Genomic DNA, 17994 nt, shown 5'->3' on the forward strand with positions numbered 1-17994 from the left:
GTAGTAGTAAAATATTATCCTAGCAACGACGTACAATCAGATTCCGTCCATTTGTGTATTATTCTAATAGTAAACGATAAAGATAATGGTTGTAATAATAAATAATAGGTTTCGATAGGTTGAAAAACCAAAATATTCAAGCATTTAGAAAAATTCAGAATGTCAATCTTTATTATTTAAACTTAGCACACGAAAACAACCTTAGATTTATTTCTAACAAATTACATCAAAGTCCTATTGGTGAAAACTAGATCCATTTCTTCTAGAGCAATACAAATGCGTTATAACTAATGTATCGCATGATAATAAATAAATGAACGTTCACAATATTTCACGTAAAAAATGGAAAAAGAAAAGAAAAAAGCAACACGTTTTGTGAAGGAATTACCTCATATACTTTCCATTGATGAAGAAAAAAAGAAACATTAAAGAGAATTCTAAAAACAATAAGAAGCTTGAGGCATTGTTATCGAAATAAAAGCTGAGCTTTGCTTTCGTCCAGTATTAAATATGTATAACAAAATCTAGTTCACCCAGCGAAAATCTCGCAAAAGTTCGTAATAGCGACTTAAACCGTAATTATTAAGACCTTCTATGTTCAGACAGCTTTTTCGGGTGTCGGCTTTTTGCATGGCGGTACGGAGACTTCTGTTTCAGGTTCGTCAGCCTTACGTTTTTTTCGTACGAGGTGCGATATATCGCTAGCTGGCTTTACAATTTTTGGATTCGTCGAGCTACCAGCTGATGACGACGACGTATCTGAACTAGGTCCAGCACCGTTTGAATTACTACGCGAAACTTCACTTTTAAGGCTTTCTATAACGAGCTTGCAAGCTTCTTGTTTAAAGTCTTGCATATCTGTGATCTTTTCTTGAATCTCTGGAAGGAGATCCTTCAATTCTTGGATCTCTCCCTCGACGGTATAAAAAGGATCGTCAGTCTTTGGTGGTTCAGTGATCGCTTCTAGTTCTTTTATACGTGATTCTAAAAGCATAGTAGCTTTGTTAAATTCTTCTATGCTAGCATCAAAATCATTGCCCAAGGAATGAGCTAATCCCAATTGATAATGAATTTCGGCAATCGCTCTAGGCTCGCGTGGATCGATCTTCTCCAGTAGATTCAAACATCCTTGTAGATCGTTGAGTGCTCCTTTGTGATTTCCTCCTTCCATGGCTACTTCCCCAAGCAATCGGTAGGAATCGGCCAACAGTTTCCATCCTGCTGGCCCTCGTTTTAGCAAAACTAACTTTGCTAATTCCAGCACCTCCCAAGCGACCTTTTATTCAATACAAATTACCTCACTTATTGTTTCTTCTCTCAGACTGATATCTTCAATTGTCAATTAATTGCAAAAGCAAATCATTTATTTCTTACCTGAAGATTGTTTACCTCGTCCTCTTCTTCAGTTTTAGTTATATCCTCGATGTTATCGTGTTGACCGTTTTCTTGTATATTTCCATTCTGTTGTTTCGACGAAGTTGCCGAAGCATCGGTTTCATCATTTTTAGAAATGTTCTCCCTTTCAGATTCTAGTAAAGTTTTCACTTCCTGTTCATCGTGTTCCTTCTTCTTTACATCTTCTTCCTTAGTTTCTTCATCTTGTTCATCTTTTGCATTTTTCTTCGGGGTGGTATCGTCGGTAGTTGTCTTCATGGATTCGTTTTTATTATTTTTTTCATCCTCCTCTTCTTCCTCTTCTTCTTCATCCTCCTCCTCCTCCTCTTCTTTCTCATCAACTTTACTCAGCTTTTCCTCGTCGGCTTCATCTTCCTCATCGTCCTCGTCGTCGTCTTCTGCATCTTCCTCACCTTGAGCTTCCTCAGAGCCTGGTATTCCTCCTCCCAAAACACCAGCTTCCTCTCTAGCGAGACCTAGAAGTGCACGTCCGTAAAGAAGATACGGTTCGCCTAATTCGTCCGCCGTATCACCGTGCTTTTTCGCGAGCAATTCGCAAGCCTGGGCAAGTGCGGTCACAGCCATCGTGTAATCACGTACAAGAAGATGTCGTCTACCCTGAGAAATCGCGGTTGCAGGATCGGTGAATGGTACGTTATCCGCGATATCGGCCATCTGAGAATAAAAGGAACAGACATTTGTAATAAATTTCTCTATTTTCATTTATGAAAAATTTTGATTTCTTCTCGCTTTGAGAATTGGAAAAAGCGAGAAAGAAAAAAAAATTATTACAGTAGACATTTCTCTGTAAACTAAAAATAAAGAAAACATAAATAAATAAATTATAATAGATATCTTTATTTATGTTAACGCGTTGAAGTAAGAAATAAGAGAGTGAATTAAAATGAAAACATCAAACTTACTCACCAGTACCTAATAAAAAAAGAAAATCAAGTTTCAATTTGCAATATTGATGTATTCTTTAACATTAAAAGAGAATTAGCATAAATACAAGTAAAAGAAATTATTGCCTACCTCAAGCCTTCTCTTTATCATAATTATTGACTAGTTCTTTTACTTAATCTACATACGTCTAAAGTGAGAGAAATATAAAATTGTGAAATATAAAAGATCATGACATAAAGCAAATTTAGCTTTACTACTTCAATTGATTAGTATTTATAATTACACTGATACGGTACGATCAGAATTCCATGAGATCTTAGATTACGATTTTTTACATTTCAGATTCAATTTTCCAATTGATGTCTAATATTTCGTAATTTGTAGTAGTTTGGACAAAGCTCATCAATTAGGGAATGAATGCAACAATAAATAAAATAATTAAATATAAATGAATGTTAAAGATAAAATGCAAAAAGGGGGAGAGAGAGAGAGAGAAAGAGAGAAACAAAGGAAGAGAGAAAGAGAAGAAGAGAGAAAAATAGAAAGAGAAAAAAAGAAAGATAAAAGAGGGTTGTCCGCAGCATCCGGTTAGGGTGGGGTGAGTTCGGTCGATTTTCGTACGCTTCGCAAAACGCAAGATGTAGAGGGCGTCCTCGTAGATATTCCAACGTTGAAAAGGACTATAGTGGCGATGCTCGCAGCGAGGGTCAGTGAGAAAAGCGAGCGAGAGAGCGAGGATCAGTGTGGTGCTCGCGGCTATCAGTGGGCTGCCAGTGGTTGCCCTGGGCACCACCTGCGCGGATGGAGCCTACTCGTGTACCCAGGGGCCCTGGTCCGCGTCTCGTTTTTCTCTTTGCCACGCTCGTTCTTACCTTTGCAGGTAATCTTGTCCCTCCCTTTTTCCACCCTTAATACGCTCCTCTCTTTATCTCTCTCTCTCTCTCTTTCTTTTTCTCTCTGTCTTCGTCCTCTCACTCTCTTTTTCTATCTTCCTTTTTTCTATTTCATCTTCTTTCTTTCTCTCTTCTCGTTATCTGTGGCCGATAACGTTTTACGTAAGAACCACAACCGTGCACATTCCCTCTCGAAATGTTATAATTTCTTCTTTAAAGGAAGACGAAGATGGATGTTGTAACACGATGAAACGTCGTCGATCGAACTTTCCATTCTGTTCATTCGTTTTTGGTGACAACGTGAAACAACAGCAAGAATTCATCTCGAAAGAAGCTTTATCTTTTTACTTTTTTCTATCGCGACGAGAAAATGATACCGTCGCGACATTGACAAATTCGATGGGTGTAACGCACAATAAAAGTGCAACGTATCGAAATACGAGTATTGTTGAAAAACTTTATTATCGAATAAATCTTATCTCGATACCGCGTAAATTCTTTCATCTCGATACACGTGGTTGAGAAAGCGACGAACAAATCTTTCTTTCAACAAATCTTATTTGTAATGACAGTACCTGAAAACTTTTATGATTATGCAACAAAGATGAATTTTCGATGTCGAACTTGTCGAGAAAGATAGGTCAAAAGGTCAAGACCTTTGGATACATTCGCGAATTCATAAGGACCGTGTTTGTGCTGATGTTGTCTTGTCAAGAGAAGATTTAACATGCATATAGTAAATTTTCATCTTTTTCTTTTGTTTTTCTTTTTTTCATTATCAAAAGTTCGACACGGCCAACAACCACCGGTTGAATTCACAGAACTTTACACTTTTTCACAATCAAACACATACGTGTGTATGTGTTCGTGTGTTTACGAAAGTGCTTCTTTAACTCCATTATTCTGAAGAACTCTTACGGTAGTGCTACTCAGAAAATTTGTCTTGTCTCAGAACCTGACGAAATTTTGAATGGAATAACACGAAAGTGACACTCATTTAGACGTCTAACTTCCTTCGCAAACAGCAAAGTCTACAAATAAAAACGTCAAAGTATACTTAGCAAGCGGTCGATTCTCTTTTGAGACTTCGTAATTCCCAATCCGAGAAACGTTTACTATGACACACTTTGAATAATTATCCACGATTCTGATGAATCAGAGTTTGTTTAATTTCAAGTTTAAACACTGGTCAATATACGATAGAAGTTGTTGAATCCTCTTTTTGCCTCGATCCAGATCAAGTTCGAATTTAATTTGAATAAAATCGTCCTCTCTGTCATCTTCCTTTTTTGACGTACCAATGTCTTGTTTTTTAGCAACCGGCTTGTTGTGTGGAGCAATAATGACCGATCATTGGGAAGAGGTTGGCTGGGATAAAGAAGCTCTCACTCATGCTAACGTTAGCCTCACATGGTTGGATGATCAAGTGGCAATGTTAGAGACACCGACTGCTCACAGAAATCATCATCGAGGTAGACGTGGCTCTTTCTTGGTGCCCATGCACGGTGGAATCTGGACGATGTGCGTCTCGTTATCGGGTGAGCGAATTTTTTCTTTGAATTTTTATTTCGTATTATCGTCAGATCTAATTTTCTACCATTCGAAACGTTAATAATGTGGAAAAATATGTTCGGATCAAACGACCGTACGTTTATTTCGATGCGATGACTCACTTCGAAAATCGATTTTCCAAGGCATATCTTTCTCAAAGTACTTGCATACTTTCGTGCTTGTTGACGTTACAAAGAGAGAAAGAGAGAGAAAGAGACAAAAGCGATTCAGGGTTGCGTGGGTGTGTCTACTCGAAGAGATACCACCTTGACTCTGTCTGTCTCGGTTGTATCGATCACTCGATTAAGATCTATACATTCTATCGGAAGTATCTCGTTCGGTATCGCGTGACCGTGAACATTTCAGATGTTCCTTTGCAAAAGTCGAGTCTTGAGTGACGATTGCTTTTTTGATCGTACGAATTAATTGTTTGATTAGAATGTAAATAATTTTAATATATGCCTTTTTTAATTGTGCATGCATTTAAAAATCTTTTCTAATTATCTCTAATAGCTATATTACATTAATACATTCACGTAAAATGTACGACAATTAATATCACTTATTATCTTTTATTTAGAAAAAATTGATTTGACAATGAACATAATAAATTAAGATAATAGGTACTCGATATTTATTTTCTTTCATTTTTAATTTACATTTATTAAGAAGTTATTATTACTGTTTTAATATTATTTTACGCTATATGGCTGTATATATATAACGTCATACCATCCAATATTAATATGATTATTTCTATTTTTCAATATTAGGATATTAAATCTTTTTACGAGTATCTATTTGTCTTTTTTTTTTTTATCAATTTCCTATATACGGCGATTAAAAAGAACATATATAATACCAGAAACTTTTCAGAACAATGCAATCACAGTTGTAAAAAAAATTAGGTCATTCGGTTAATGACGAGGAGAATAAAACGGACTTTTATCTCTTAATGAAAGTGAAACTAACGATACAGAGAAGACGAATAAGAAAAAGAAAGAAAGAAAAAAAAAACGAGAACTTTTCAGGCTTCATAAGAAACAAGAATATTTCATAAGGAAGAAACAAGTTAAAGATTTTGTTCAACGTCGGTCAACATCAAAATCCAATTTGAAATTTGAGGATTAACGTCACTCAAGCGATTTTTGAATAATTAATGAAATAAAGTCGTGCATTCGTGTCTATGTACGACAGTAACGACGACGACGGAGGCGGCAACGAAGAATCCGGAAAATTTAATTGAAAAACTCGACTCCCTCTTTCTCTCTCTAGATGTAATTTCATTGCAAGGAAAATTATAGAATGTACTATACATTTACCTCGTACAACTTAACAAACGAGTACGCATTCAAATTGTGAGAATGTTTTGCCTTGAAAATGAAATAAAAGGATAAAAGGGAACATGATTGCGTCGTTTCTTTTTGTGAACGCGTCATGTGCGATAGAATGCACAATTAAATTTCGTTATTTCGTAATTTCGAAGTAAATTGGATTGAAAATTTATTGAAAAACTATTCATACTTTTGCTGTATTGTATTATAATTGGATTTTATATAAAAATTAACAAATAAATAATGCACTCGTATGAAAAGTTACAAAGTATCCATTTGTATTCGTAACATTCACATATAACATTTATAGAATAGTAGATGCGTAAATGTATTCTATAAAGGTACAATATTGTAATATCCAAGATTTTATAACCCAATTAATAGTTCAATTCTTTTTATCGTTTAGCTTGCAAAATGTGGTACTTTAAAAACTATATATACATATATAGGTACTGACATTCCAATATTTCGAAATCAATTTAATATTAATACCTTATTTTAATATTTGATACAAAAAATAAAAAAAAAATCTTAAGATCAAAAATAATCAATCTCGTTTAACATAATACCTCGCAAAATATCTAAACAAAAAACTTAATCTATAAACGATCAATTTTATTCCATTTTAAATATAGAAATTATACAGTATTACAATGCACTTTCTTCCGAAAAGGTCGTGATATCACGCGTATGTTCGAATTTAGTAAGACATAAAATCGGAGATTTGGAAGGTGCGTGCAACGAGATAATTGGTTTCCTCGTACATTTTTCTACCTTTGTATAATGGCTCTTGGTCACGCTAAGCACCGAGCAATGCAAACTACTATTTCAACTACGAAATTGTGTGCATTCTCTCTCTCTCTTTCTACGGTGGTTCGACCTTCTCGACCGGAATAACGACATTCACTAATAACGTACCACTAAATTTGTCTATGAATCATCGAATCTATAAAAAATAGAACAATAATTCGAGATGAAAAGAAAGAGAAGGATTTTTTCTTCTATTTTCTTTCTTTTTATTTTTTAATTTCAGACGACGAAATACAACTACTGGGTCAGGTGGGCTTTCCGCAAGAGAGATGCATTAACTACTTGACACCCGACGAGGCACATGAAGAAATCCGTGCTGCGTGGCAGAATCGTGAGTCAGATCGACATTTCTTTTTCTTTTCTCCTCTTGAAGTCGATTCTCGACATAATTTTTAAGAGCTTTTATGACTTCTTTTATTTTTGGAATTAATGGTATTGGCTTTAATTTAATTAAGATCGTGTATAGATCGACTAAATTATACGAACGTCAAGTTTATATAAAAAAAAAAAAGTACGAAAAGGTATGATTCGTATCATGGTAATTATTTATTAATCTATTATAATCAAATACTTGAAAAGATATATTGTTATTGATTTGAGTTTAAGATAAAAAATAGTTCATAAACAGCAATTTAAATTACTTTATTCCATGGAGATAATGAAAAGTAGGAACAAAATACTAGCGCCTGGGGATTGTTTTATAATGAGACCTTGGTTTCGAAAAGGTTAATAAAAATGCAATTCGTGCCGATAAGAATGCAAACAATAAAGGTTATAAGATTATATTGGAAAGTTCATTTATTTATTTGAAAAGTGATATATCTAAAGTATAAAAAAACGTGAAGTGACATTTTCAATCAAATGACAAATTTCAATCATTTTCAATCAATTATTAATAGTATCGCGAAGTTACCATTGCTATTCTTTAATTTTTAATAGAACTGGTATTATATTAGGATTATGTTTCTACAAATTAAGATTCTGTAAATAAAAAATAAGAAAAATAAAAAAAAGTCAATAATTTTTAAAATGTTGAAAATTCAGAAATCATACCGAGTCGTTTTAAACGAGATCTTGATTATAATGATCTTTGACCTTATTAAAGTTGTTAATTAAACGCGATCTAACGTTTTGTTAATGAACTTTACTTTCGGATTTTCTATATTACTCTTGAATTATTTTATTACTTCATAAATAGTTTAATTACTTTAAATCATATATTAGACAGTGACCTATTTTATCATTACAGGGATGCAGAATTTAAGTATTTCTTGCTCCCTCGTTTGTTTGATAATCCTTGGCACCGCCGTGCTAATAGGATTTTTTGGCTTGTGCAGACATCAAATATCGGCCGTTCTTGTTACAGGAGTGATGTATTTATTGGCAGGTGAGATTATTGATCGTGAAAATTAATCTGTTAATGCGTAACGACCGTACTCGGTTCGTAATTAGCAAAATACTGGAGTCGCTCCAATTGGTACGAGTTAATTTTAGTTATGCGTGGAATGTTTCGCGATGAGTCGTAAAAAAAAGAGAATTATTTTCTTATATTTCCCTCTCTCTCTCTCTCTCTCTCTCTCTCTCTCTCCCTCTCCCTTCTTCTCTCTCTCTCTCTCTTTCCCCCTCTCTTCCTCCCCTCTCTCTAACGAAAAAGAATCTATTGATCGAATGAATAATCGATATTTGATAACAATGAAGAATGATGACGAATCGATAAAAACATTTTACGTATATTGTATATATTATTTATGTACGTATATGGATCATACACAAAGCTAGGCAATTGAATGTTTACGAGCTACAGCCAACTCGTACATTGATTACAAATTAAAGTACGTTGAAGAACGATAAACAAACATTTATTGTAACAAAAGTGTATTGAAACAGTAGGAGGGGGAAGCTAGTACGGGAAAGAGAAACGATAAACATTCATTCTCAGTTGCCTTGGTCTGCTGTATGAAAGTCGCACGAAATTTGGAGGTTAAAGAGAATTTAAGAACGGACAAGAAAGAGAAATTTACGAAATTTCAGCGACATTTGCGCTCTTCACGTTGACCATCATCCACTTCAAGAGAGCTCAAGACCGAGGTATTCGTATAATTAATGGTCCGGAAGATGGCGTGATAGGCGGACCGGTGTCACGTGCCATTCTAAAAGCACGTCGTTTTACGACCTCTTGGAGCATGGATTTCGGATGGGGTGGTGTAACCCTGTGCGCTCTCGCATCGGTAGCTTGGATTTTGCTTAGCAAGATAATGCGTTTCAGTCCAATCGCAGCCATGATCGCGTAGCAGTGGGAAGCCTTCGAGGTCTAAGGTCATTTTACGACTTGTGTCTATTGCGATAGAGGGTTCCTGAAGTAAGATGGGAAGAACGAGAAGACGAGAGAGGAGTCGAAGATACATCGAAGCGAAGAAGAGGAATAAAGATCGTATGTACGTGCGTCTCTTTTTATGCGTGATTCGAATCACACGTGGATGTGATAAAAAAAGAAATACGCGAGATACGATAATATATTACTAGATCGACGATGTGTCGGATAAAAATATCGTTCCATTGCTCTTCCAGGGTATAGGTTATATTGTTGAGCTTCGAAGCGTAACTACGATCTAACGATTTGATAAGGATTTAAATACGAATCGTCCGATAAAGTTCTGCAGTAAGTCGATGACCGATCATTTTTATAAACATTATATATTTAATACGGAATATCGGCCTGCTGCTGTACTTTTACCATTTTAGAAAGCTTTTGCATTTGATGGCGGTGTAAGTGTTGTAAATGTCGTGGAAGATACGCACGTAATTATGATCATAGTTATAAAGTTTCGATCTTTGCAGTATCAGAAAGTCACGTTGGCATCCGTTTTGAAAAATCTCTATCGAGCATGAATATTCACTGAAATTGACCATCTCGAAGGCACTATAAATTTCTCTATACAAAGAACATTAGTTTATGTACGCTTCGTACACTTTATACTTAGGTTTATCTTTACAAAACACATGACAGAATAGTTATGATTGTGGCAGGCAGTTAGATAATATTCTAAATACAATATTTTGTACTGATTAATAAGAATCCCTATCATTCTAGATAGCTTATTTTGACACGAGTGAATACTGATTGGAAGGATTTGTTTTATGTAGGTACTTCTAGAGATCAAATTTAATTTTTATTCTCATTACTATGTCTATATAAATTTTCATTAAAGGTCTTATTCGTAAAAGAATTTGACATTCATAAGGTTTCAGACTGAAAGAACAAACAGTATTTGCCCTTGTATTTTAGCTTTTGTTTACAGTCAAATTATGTCATGTTACTAGAAACAGCTACTTAACAAACAAAAATTTGAGAAGAACTAATATAGATAAATTGAATGAAAATTTACTTATTATTTGATAAAGTTTCAAAAATTAAAAATACAGTAACTGTTTCTGGTAATTTGGCTTTAGTCAATTAAAATAAAAAAGGCGTATTGAAGATTATAAGAATCAGCTGATATATCCTTTGGATATATTTATGGATTCTAAATGGATTCTAAATATATCTAAAAATTGCTTTTCTTCCGTATATAGCTGCATTAATTTCTGTAAAATTTATGAATTTTTTTTTATATATATTATCAATATTTAGTAATAAGCAAAGTCATTTAATAACAATTAGTATCATTGAAAATTTATACTAGTCTGTATAGTTATCATTATCTTGTTAACAGGTCAAATAGTTTGCTTCTCCTTTGTTTTCTATATTTCTGAAATAGTTCGAAAGTAAAGTAAAATTTTTTAAACTTGTCTCTTCAAGATTTAATCTTGAAATATGATAAAATTTTATTCTCTTATTTAGTACAATCCAATCGCCTTATAAATAGAGTAATAAGCATGTTTGTAAAGTGCATAGTTTAGTATAATATCGTTCCAGCCAATATAAGCAACGATTGAATATGTGCGATAAGAAAATAGCTTTTGCTACGACTTGTTACAGCGAAAATGAAATTTAAGCCAACAAAATATATTGCAAATGAAAGGATTGTGAATTACGATTCGTCCATTAATATTTAAGGAAGAACAAAAAAAAAATAAAATAATCAGGTATTTTGGATAAATAATGCCTGACACTTGGAAAACGAGCTTTGGTAATAAGTAAGAAATTTAAAAATTTTGATGATAGGTGCAAAACTGTTGTCCAAGTGATCATAAAGGAAAATATTATTTGAAAGGAAAAAAATTTTTTCATAAATAACATTTTCTTAATTATCATATTTTTTACCTGATGCTTGTTGTTTGTTATATCAGAGTTAATGTATCGCAAATGCAATAAAAAAAACCTACAAAATATAGGTATATTACGTACACGTAACAAAATCCTTCCATCACATTCCAGATTTAACTAAGCTATTAAAATTATTATATTTCGTAATTTACAGTTGCAATAAAAAGTGAGGTTATGTTTCGCAAGCGAGATGCCATTTGCAAAAATAGAATTCAACGTGTGCGTATCAACTTTCCATTGTACGTGACATCGAATTACCGAGCACGTGATAATTTTACATGTGTTTGTAACGAGTGCTATTCGATATGAATATATTCAGGTAATCTGCGATATCGATATAAACGAATCACTCGAAGGGAGACAAAGGATATTTCGCGCCTTTCAAAATTTGATAAACAATGGGAACGCGAATTCGTGCCTTATTGGAAGATTACAATTAAGAATAAGTTCGTCGAGATAATAATTTTTTTGAAAATAACCCCGTGTTGAACATCAAAGAAAGAGCAAAAAGAAATGTTAAAAAAACAACGGCCGAATTATAACGGCTTTTATTTCGGGAGAGCTAACCTTACTAAATATAATATAACGGATTTACACATACCTTGCTTTTTCTAAGAAAATAAACAAGAAGCCACAAGACAGGTCAACAACAAACGAGTTTTCTTCGTTATTTTTAAAGAAAACGATTACTGTTTTGATGATTCACGAATATCTATATGTTTCTTCGATTTAAACGAAAACTGTCTACTTTCGAACCGTTACAAGAAACAGATCATCAACCAGCATCAACCGGCACAAAAGTACAATTTCTATGTGAACGCGATGAATTCTCATCGAACGAACTAAGAGGCACCTAGCGAGCATGCACGTAAGTTTATCATCATTTTCTAACATCGACGAACATGTATAATCCAATCTAGAAGTTTCTTCACTCAATGCTACGGTAAGAAGAATTGATTCTTAAAAGATTTACATGTAGGTTCGTCCAATGAATGGAATCAGTAGAGGTAAACAAATGCACGTGATTGGAACAGAAGTGTTTCACAATTTCCAGAGATTGTAACACAGTTAAGCTCTAACAATAACCCATGTAAATTCGCTTCTGAATTCAACAATTGACTATCGTTCGTCAACCAATAGCTGAACTCCTTTGCTTAAACGCGAATGTTTTATTTACCTCTGCTGATTCGACTGTTGGACGGACTGTTAATATAACGGTTTTTTATATTGTGTTAGAATTGTTTGATAAAACATTTATAAATCTGTGTTTATATGATATTTTCGTATTATGTTCAAACGTATAATGTGCCGTCGGAAATCTCTCAAACGTTCTATATATTTCGTAGTTGAACAAAATAATACAATCGAAGAAAAGGACGCTACGATACGCAATCATTGTTTGTTTTATCGATTTTATTTAAAATTTTTTTTTTCTTTTCTTTTCTTCTTTTTTTTTAGTGTGTTGCCGCCTTCAATGTGAAAAAAAATTAAGTCGGTAGGTGAATGAAATTTTTATTACACTTTCCGTAAATCATCTAAATTAAGAAAGCAAATATGCCTTTGTTACATAAGTGTTCTCTAGATGCAACTCTCTTCTTTACTATCTCATATCTTCTCGTGATTTTATTTCAAACGCGTTCGTTTTTTCCCCAAAATGATTCGTGTATTTCATTCTATCTGATTATGTTAGGTAGGTTTCTGATCGAAACTTTGTTCTGTTAGAATAGCGTTAATACAAATGCGATTGTTAGACTTATCATAAGAATTAAAAGATCTCCTTCGATTTTGAATTTTTTCGTGAAGAAGAGTTCGATCTTTTTCCATGTTTTTCTCGAAAACAAGTTCCTCATTATCTTTCGGAAGTATTTTTTCGGAATTATTTTCTTTGTTTTTGATGATGTCGTTTTGTTGTTTGTTGTTATAGTCGGACCAACAATGTTGAAAACTGACGAACACTTCATTCCAGACACACAGTTCTTCAACTAGAATAAATATAAAATGCTATTTTTTTTTTTTGGACGAATGTAACTAATTTTTTAGACGATAATTATTATCGTAGTAGACGCTTTTTATTGGGACATTATGTACGCACATACGTACATACATGCATACAACAAGAATACATACAAACAAGAACGTAATATATAAATATACGACGTGTACTGAATTGTTTCGTCAAATTGCGAAAGCATATATTGTAAGAGAAAATAAGACAAAAATCGAATATTTACAAACACTTAGAAAATTAGAATAAAATATTGAACATAACCTAACTTAGTTGGAGCATTTTCCTTACGTAATTAAACCATATACATACTCAATATTAATCTATGTGTTTTTTATTTCAAAACACTGTATTTTGATGTTTAATCTACTTGAAAATTGGAGGTTAACTATTATTAACGATGTTAACTAATAATCACAATGAATCGTTTCGTAACTTCGTTTATCTCCTGCGATTGCGATAATCATTAGTTATTAGCTAATAATAAACATTAGTGAATTTATAGATAAGATAAATATAATCAATTTTTTTAATATTCTGCAATTAAACATTCGTTGTCACCTACTTTTTTTTTATATGTTGTGTTATATATTCGCTTATGAAATGTTGACAAATAATCTTTATGTAACATGTATATATATATTTTTTTTTTACTTAAAAAAGTATGCTTTCACAGTCTGACGAAAAAAATTCAGAATGTTCGAAGTATATTCTATATCAAATATTACCGTATAGAAGCAATATCATAAGTATAAACGATCCTGTTGGAATTCCTAACTTCGGTAAAAGAGTGTAAACTAAATTTAGAAAAATAGGGCCCTCGTAAAATGCAATTCCATTGATAGTATTTACCAACCACGGTATATAAAGATAGGGAATATTATATATGTCAGCGATAGCTACCATCGTCGTTGCTATTAATCCCGTAATTACATTAGCTGCGAGTATTCTTATCTTTAAATCTGAAAGATTATAAGAAATTCATCATTCATCATACAGGATCGTTGCTTCATTTTAAATAAGCATTTATATTATAACTTTCGTTATTACTATAATTTCGACGAAAAAGCGCATTAAAGGCGGCCGATTTTGGTGCTAAATTATCAAGAGTGACACGAGTTCCTGTTTCGACGACGATGAAACTTAAAAAGTTCGTCGTGAAACATAATATAATCATGTAAATAGTTTCGATCTGCGAAAAAGATCTCCAAGTTGAATTTCAGGTTTATTAAATTTAGATTCATGATTATCTTTACCTTTGCAACGTATCTTTTCTTAGTGCCATCTCGTATGACGTACCATTTATCGTTAAACAAATTTTTATGATTTAAATTCATATCTTTTTACGAACTTTTTATCTCGTTTTATTTTCATTTTATTTAGAAATATCTTCTCTTTTTTTATAATTTCGCTTAGGTCAGGTCCGTGACGTGATGATCTGCTTTTAATCACCATCCATTTGTCATGTATATGTATATGTATGAATATATGTAATAAATATATACATATGTATATATACACTTGCTTCATAGTTCACTTTGAGGAATAAAAAAGAAAAAGAAACATAGATGGCATATATATCAAAATGTAATTTCGAAAAAATTCTCTTCAAAGTTTTCATCAGAGTATTACTTAATGAAAAGCAATGCAATTAAAATCAATTTTTTTTTTTTTTTTTTTTTAAATAATGTCCTTCAATCTTTGAAGAATAAAAAAAAAAAGTACGCGAACTCGTCCGAGTTGATTTAAGAAGAAAGGATCAATTGTCTCAATTATGTTTTATTTTGTTTCTTATATATTATTATTTGTTAACGGAAAGGATTTGTCGTTTATCGATATTTCATTTACAAGATTATTTTCAATGGCTTTATTACGAAAGGCATAACGCATAAGGGAATAAAATATATATATATATTTTTTTATAAATAGGAAGATAAATCGTAAAGTTTGATTTTGCTTTTGAAAAACATTTTCATCCTGTTTATTTCATTGAATAGAATTTCGTGCTTGTCGATGGAACAGGCAAAACACTTGCAACCAGTTATGGACCATTAATATAGCTGGCAAGATCTCGTCGCGTTTTACGTGTAAACCGTCTAAAAAGAGTCTCACAAAAAATACTATAATCTCTACGATAATAACGCATAACTGCATCAGCAGCCAGGGAGTGTATAGCATCGGGTATTCCTATTAATAAAAACAATAATCGAATGAAATTTCATATTTTTACGACATTTTCTTGCAACGTTATACTTACTGTAATAGCACCTAGCATTATCAGTGTATAGTGCTCTATTCCAAGGATAGAAGTCATTAATTTCAAGTCTCTTTCCACGTCCCAAGGTGCTAATCAAAAAGATGTTAAGAAAGAAATATTGAACTTTTGTTATAAAAATACGTACATTTTTTAATTTAGAATATACATATATATATACACATATGTATAATATTTTGTAATATAAATGTTACAAAAACAAACATATTAAGTGAAGAATCCTTTGAGAGATCTTTTGAGAAATCAAACAAATGTCAACTCACCCAAGTTTTCTCTTTTAGGACGCGATGGACATCTAACTGGTACTTTGCAATTCATTGTACGTATGACATCAAATGTTGTTATCACCTGGACGATTTACGAATGAAAATTAAAAAGTATGAAAACGATTTAATTGAATTAATCGTGAGAATCGTGTGATTTCGATCGATCGTGTACACGTATATGTATACACGTATATGTATAAGCACACACGTTAATAATTAACAAGTACTACGATGGACTAACGGTCCCAATAATACCCAGCATGATGACGTATAATGGATTTCCCATGATATAATGATCGCACAGGTTGCATACCATTCGACCGACACGCTGAAATTTGAAAATTTTATTTAGCCGTTTTATTTGCAAGTAACACCGAGAAGGTTATAACGATTATTGATAACATTGATAGCTAACTAATCGTCCACCGTGTTCGTTGAATTTTCGTCTACCACGTATTCTCATATTTTTTAATGCTAGTGTAACTTCGAAGGGAAAAAATATATGTATATATTTATATATATATTAGTGTTCACGTTCGAGTAAAAAAATTTTTGACGATGTATAAATAGTTTAAGTTAAAAAACGGTAAAAATTTTCATCATTTTTGCCCTCTGGCGTACGCAATTCGTAATTTAAGTCCAAACGATGATACGATTAGTTCTGATTGGTCATTTGTTAAACATTAAGATTGATCTATGGAATACCTTTTTTTTTATGTTAACTTACAGATTTTTTATTTTTCTCTATGATCGCTCCCACGCAAGATATAACAGCACGTTTTCCCATTTTTCTTTGCTTGATCATTGTTTGGTAAACATTAATAATTATGTATATAAAACTCTTTCGATCTTGTTAGTTGAGGTTACAGAACAACGATGCATTTCCACGAGGAATATCCTGACGTTTAGAAAATATATAGATCGGGTAGACGATGTATATCAAAAAGTAATCGTAAAAATTGATAATTCATTTGCATTTTATACTTTTTAAGCAATTTCTCACGTCTGATAAATCATTCGAGAATAAACGAGATCCGAGAGTATTTAGGATAGTCTGAAATTAGCAATTTTAGCAACGTTAAGTCGCGAAATATCTTCAATTCGATTTCCGATCGAAGTCTGATAACGCATTTTGGTTTCGTAATTTCAATATAGACAAATTTTTCGCATGAATAAATTTTTGGATTGCTCTTATATCAATAACAATCATGAAAGACTGTTTTAAAAAGACGGTTTATCACGAAAAAAAATTCGAGCCAAAAGGAATGAATAAACAAAAAGGAAATAATAAACGAGAAGGAACGAATGAGAACGAAACTTATCGAACGATCCAAGCATTTTTCTTGCTTTTAATAGTTCTAATGTTGTGTTATCAAGGTATACGCAATGGTAATCTTCAGTATGATCTTCTGGAGAATGGAGAAACTCGTTATGGTTATGCAACTTATCAAAAAAAAGAAGGAACCTTTGTTAGCTTAACCTTGGGATATTCTTTTCATCGTTCTATCGTTTACACAGTGACTGCCATTATGTTTTTTTATTCTCTTATTTCGGTGAGAAGAATACATGGTCGACTTCGATCGTTCAATCCATTATACAGTCTATATATGATGTATGATTTATCGTTTAGAAAAATCCAGGCTGGAGTTTACCGATGATAATTTTATATTTTGCCGATTTGGTATGTGACGTAAGCTATGCAATTATCGCTGTTTGTCTATTCTTTCGGAAGTTTCATCTATCGACGGCTAGTTTTTATACGACCCTTATTCTATTGCTGATCAGTACGTTTTACGTTACATCATTAATTAAATTTACGAAGGAATTTAGCCAAATGTTTGTCCCTGATTATTTTTATTTTTACCCACCTGCGTATAGTATTCGAGAAATTAAAATACGTATTTCTTTATGTTCCTTTTTTTTTTAATTCTAAAGTGTGAAACAATGACTGCAACATAAAAAATCATAATTCCAAAAATAATATATTTTGGAAGATCTAAGAAATCAGCGACCAACATTTGTTTATATTCTCCTGTTGATTTGAATCATAAAAAAATAAAAAATAAAATTGGTTTTGACGTAATGATTATTTTTCGCCCACGTAGCTGGAGAAATATGGGCGTGGTTGGGCGTCCTTCGCCTTTACGAATATAGAACATACAAGTGACAGATATCATTTACGAAGACAAAATTTTGTATGATATATATATTTTTTTTATTTAACGTATTATATATTATCTGTAATTTTCTTGTGAAGAATATATTTATTTGTGATATTCATTATAATGCTTT

General features: G+C 32.5%; 4 protein-coding genes across 11 annotated transcripts; 1 reads left to right on the plus strand and 3 right to left on the minus strand.

The window, feature by feature from the left end:
• Positions 1 to 143: 143 nt before the first annotated feature.
• Positions 144 to 11907, minus strand: LOC127066769 (nuclear autoantigenic sperm protein). Of its 3 annotated transcripts, none has more exons than XM_051000889.1 (3): positions 11758 to 11907; positions 1375 to 2070; positions 144 to 1276 (listed from the first exon to the last, which is right to left on the minus strand). In XM_051000889.1, exons 2-3 carry the CDS (start codon positions 2068 to 2070, stop codon positions 599 to 601), a joined length of 1374 nt encoding a protein of 457 aa, XP_050856846.1. In that variant the 5' UTR covers positions 11758 to 11907; the 3' UTR covers positions 144 to 598. The 3 variants fall into 3 exon arrangements, with proteins under 3 accessions (XP_050856846.1, XP_050856847.1, XP_050856845.1); XM_051000890.1 differs by lacking the exon at positions 11758 to 11907 and adding an exon at positions 2585 to 2768; XM_051000888.1 differs by lacking the exon at positions 11758 to 11907 and adding an exon at positions 2431 to 2563.
• On the plus strand, positions 2894 to 17982 carry LOC127066775 (uncharacterized). 3 transcript variants are annotated; one of them, XM_051000911.1, is made up of 7 exons: positions 2894 to 3181; positions 4511 to 4732; positions 7113 to 7220; positions 8139 to 8276; positions 8921 to 9655; positions 9728 to 12651; positions 15718 to 17982. In XM_051000911.1, exons 1-5 carry the CDS (start codon positions 3103 to 3105, stop codon positions 9178 to 9180), a joined length of 807 nt encoding a protein of 268 aa, XP_050856868.1. In that variant the 5' UTR covers positions 2894 to 3102; the 3' UTR covers positions 9181 to 9655; positions 9728 to 12651; positions 15718 to 17982. The 3 variants fall into 3 exon arrangements, with proteins under 3 accessions (XP_050856868.1, XP_050856867.1, XP_050856866.1); XM_051000910.1 differs by having other exon boundaries at positions 8921 to 9324; positions 9458 to 12651; XM_051000909.1 differs by having other exon boundaries at positions 8921 to 12651.
• LOC127066781 (uncharacterized) lies at positions 12664 to 14155 on the minus strand. 2 transcript variants are annotated; one of them, XR_007782503.1, is made up of 2 exons: positions 13474 to 13587; positions 12664 to 13138 (listed from the first exon to the last, which is right to left on the minus strand). XR_007782503.1 is itself a non-coding variant. In XM_051000930.1 (2 exons), the coding sequence occupies exons 1-2, from the start codon at positions 14065 to 14067 to the stop codon at positions 12843 to 12845; spliced, it is 474 nt and encodes a 157-aa protein (XP_050856887.1). In that variant the 5' UTR covers positions 14068 to 14155; the 3' UTR covers positions 12664 to 12842. The 2 variants fall into 2 exon arrangements, 1 of the variants encoding a protein (XP_050856887.1); XM_051000930.1 differs by lacking the exon at positions 13474 to 13587 and adding an exon at positions 13890 to 14155.
• On the minus strand, positions 14711 to 16536 carry LOC127066780 (uncharacterized). 3 transcript variants are annotated; one of them, XM_051000928.1, is made up of 5 exons: positions 16118 to 16204; positions 15944 to 16030; positions 15700 to 15784; positions 15419 to 15507; positions 14711 to 15348 (listed from the first exon to the last, which is right to left on the minus strand). In XM_051000928.1, the coding sequence occupies exons 1-5, from the start codon at positions 16163 to 16165 to the stop codon at positions 15148 to 15150; spliced, it is 510 nt and encodes a 169-aa protein (XP_050856885.1). In that variant the 5' UTR covers positions 16166 to 16204; the 3' UTR covers positions 14711 to 15147. The 3 variants fall into 3 exon arrangements, with proteins under 3 accessions (XP_050856885.1, XP_050856886.1, XP_050856884.1); XM_051000927.1 differs by lacking the exon at positions 16118 to 16204 and adding an exon at positions 16430 to 16536 and having other exon boundaries at positions 14714 to 15348; XM_051000929.1 differs by lacking the exons at positions 15944 to 16030; positions 16118 to 16204 and adding an exon at positions 16430 to 16507 and having other exon boundaries at positions 14713 to 15348.
• Positions 17983 to 17994: the final 12 nt, after the last annotated feature.

This window comes from Vespula vulgaris, chromosome 10, assembly GCF_905475345.1.
Source record: "Vespula vulgaris chromosome 10, iyVesVulg1.1, whole genome shotgun sequence".
NCBI lineage: Eukaryota > Metazoa > Arthropoda > Insecta > Hymenoptera > Vespidae > Vespula > Vespula vulgaris.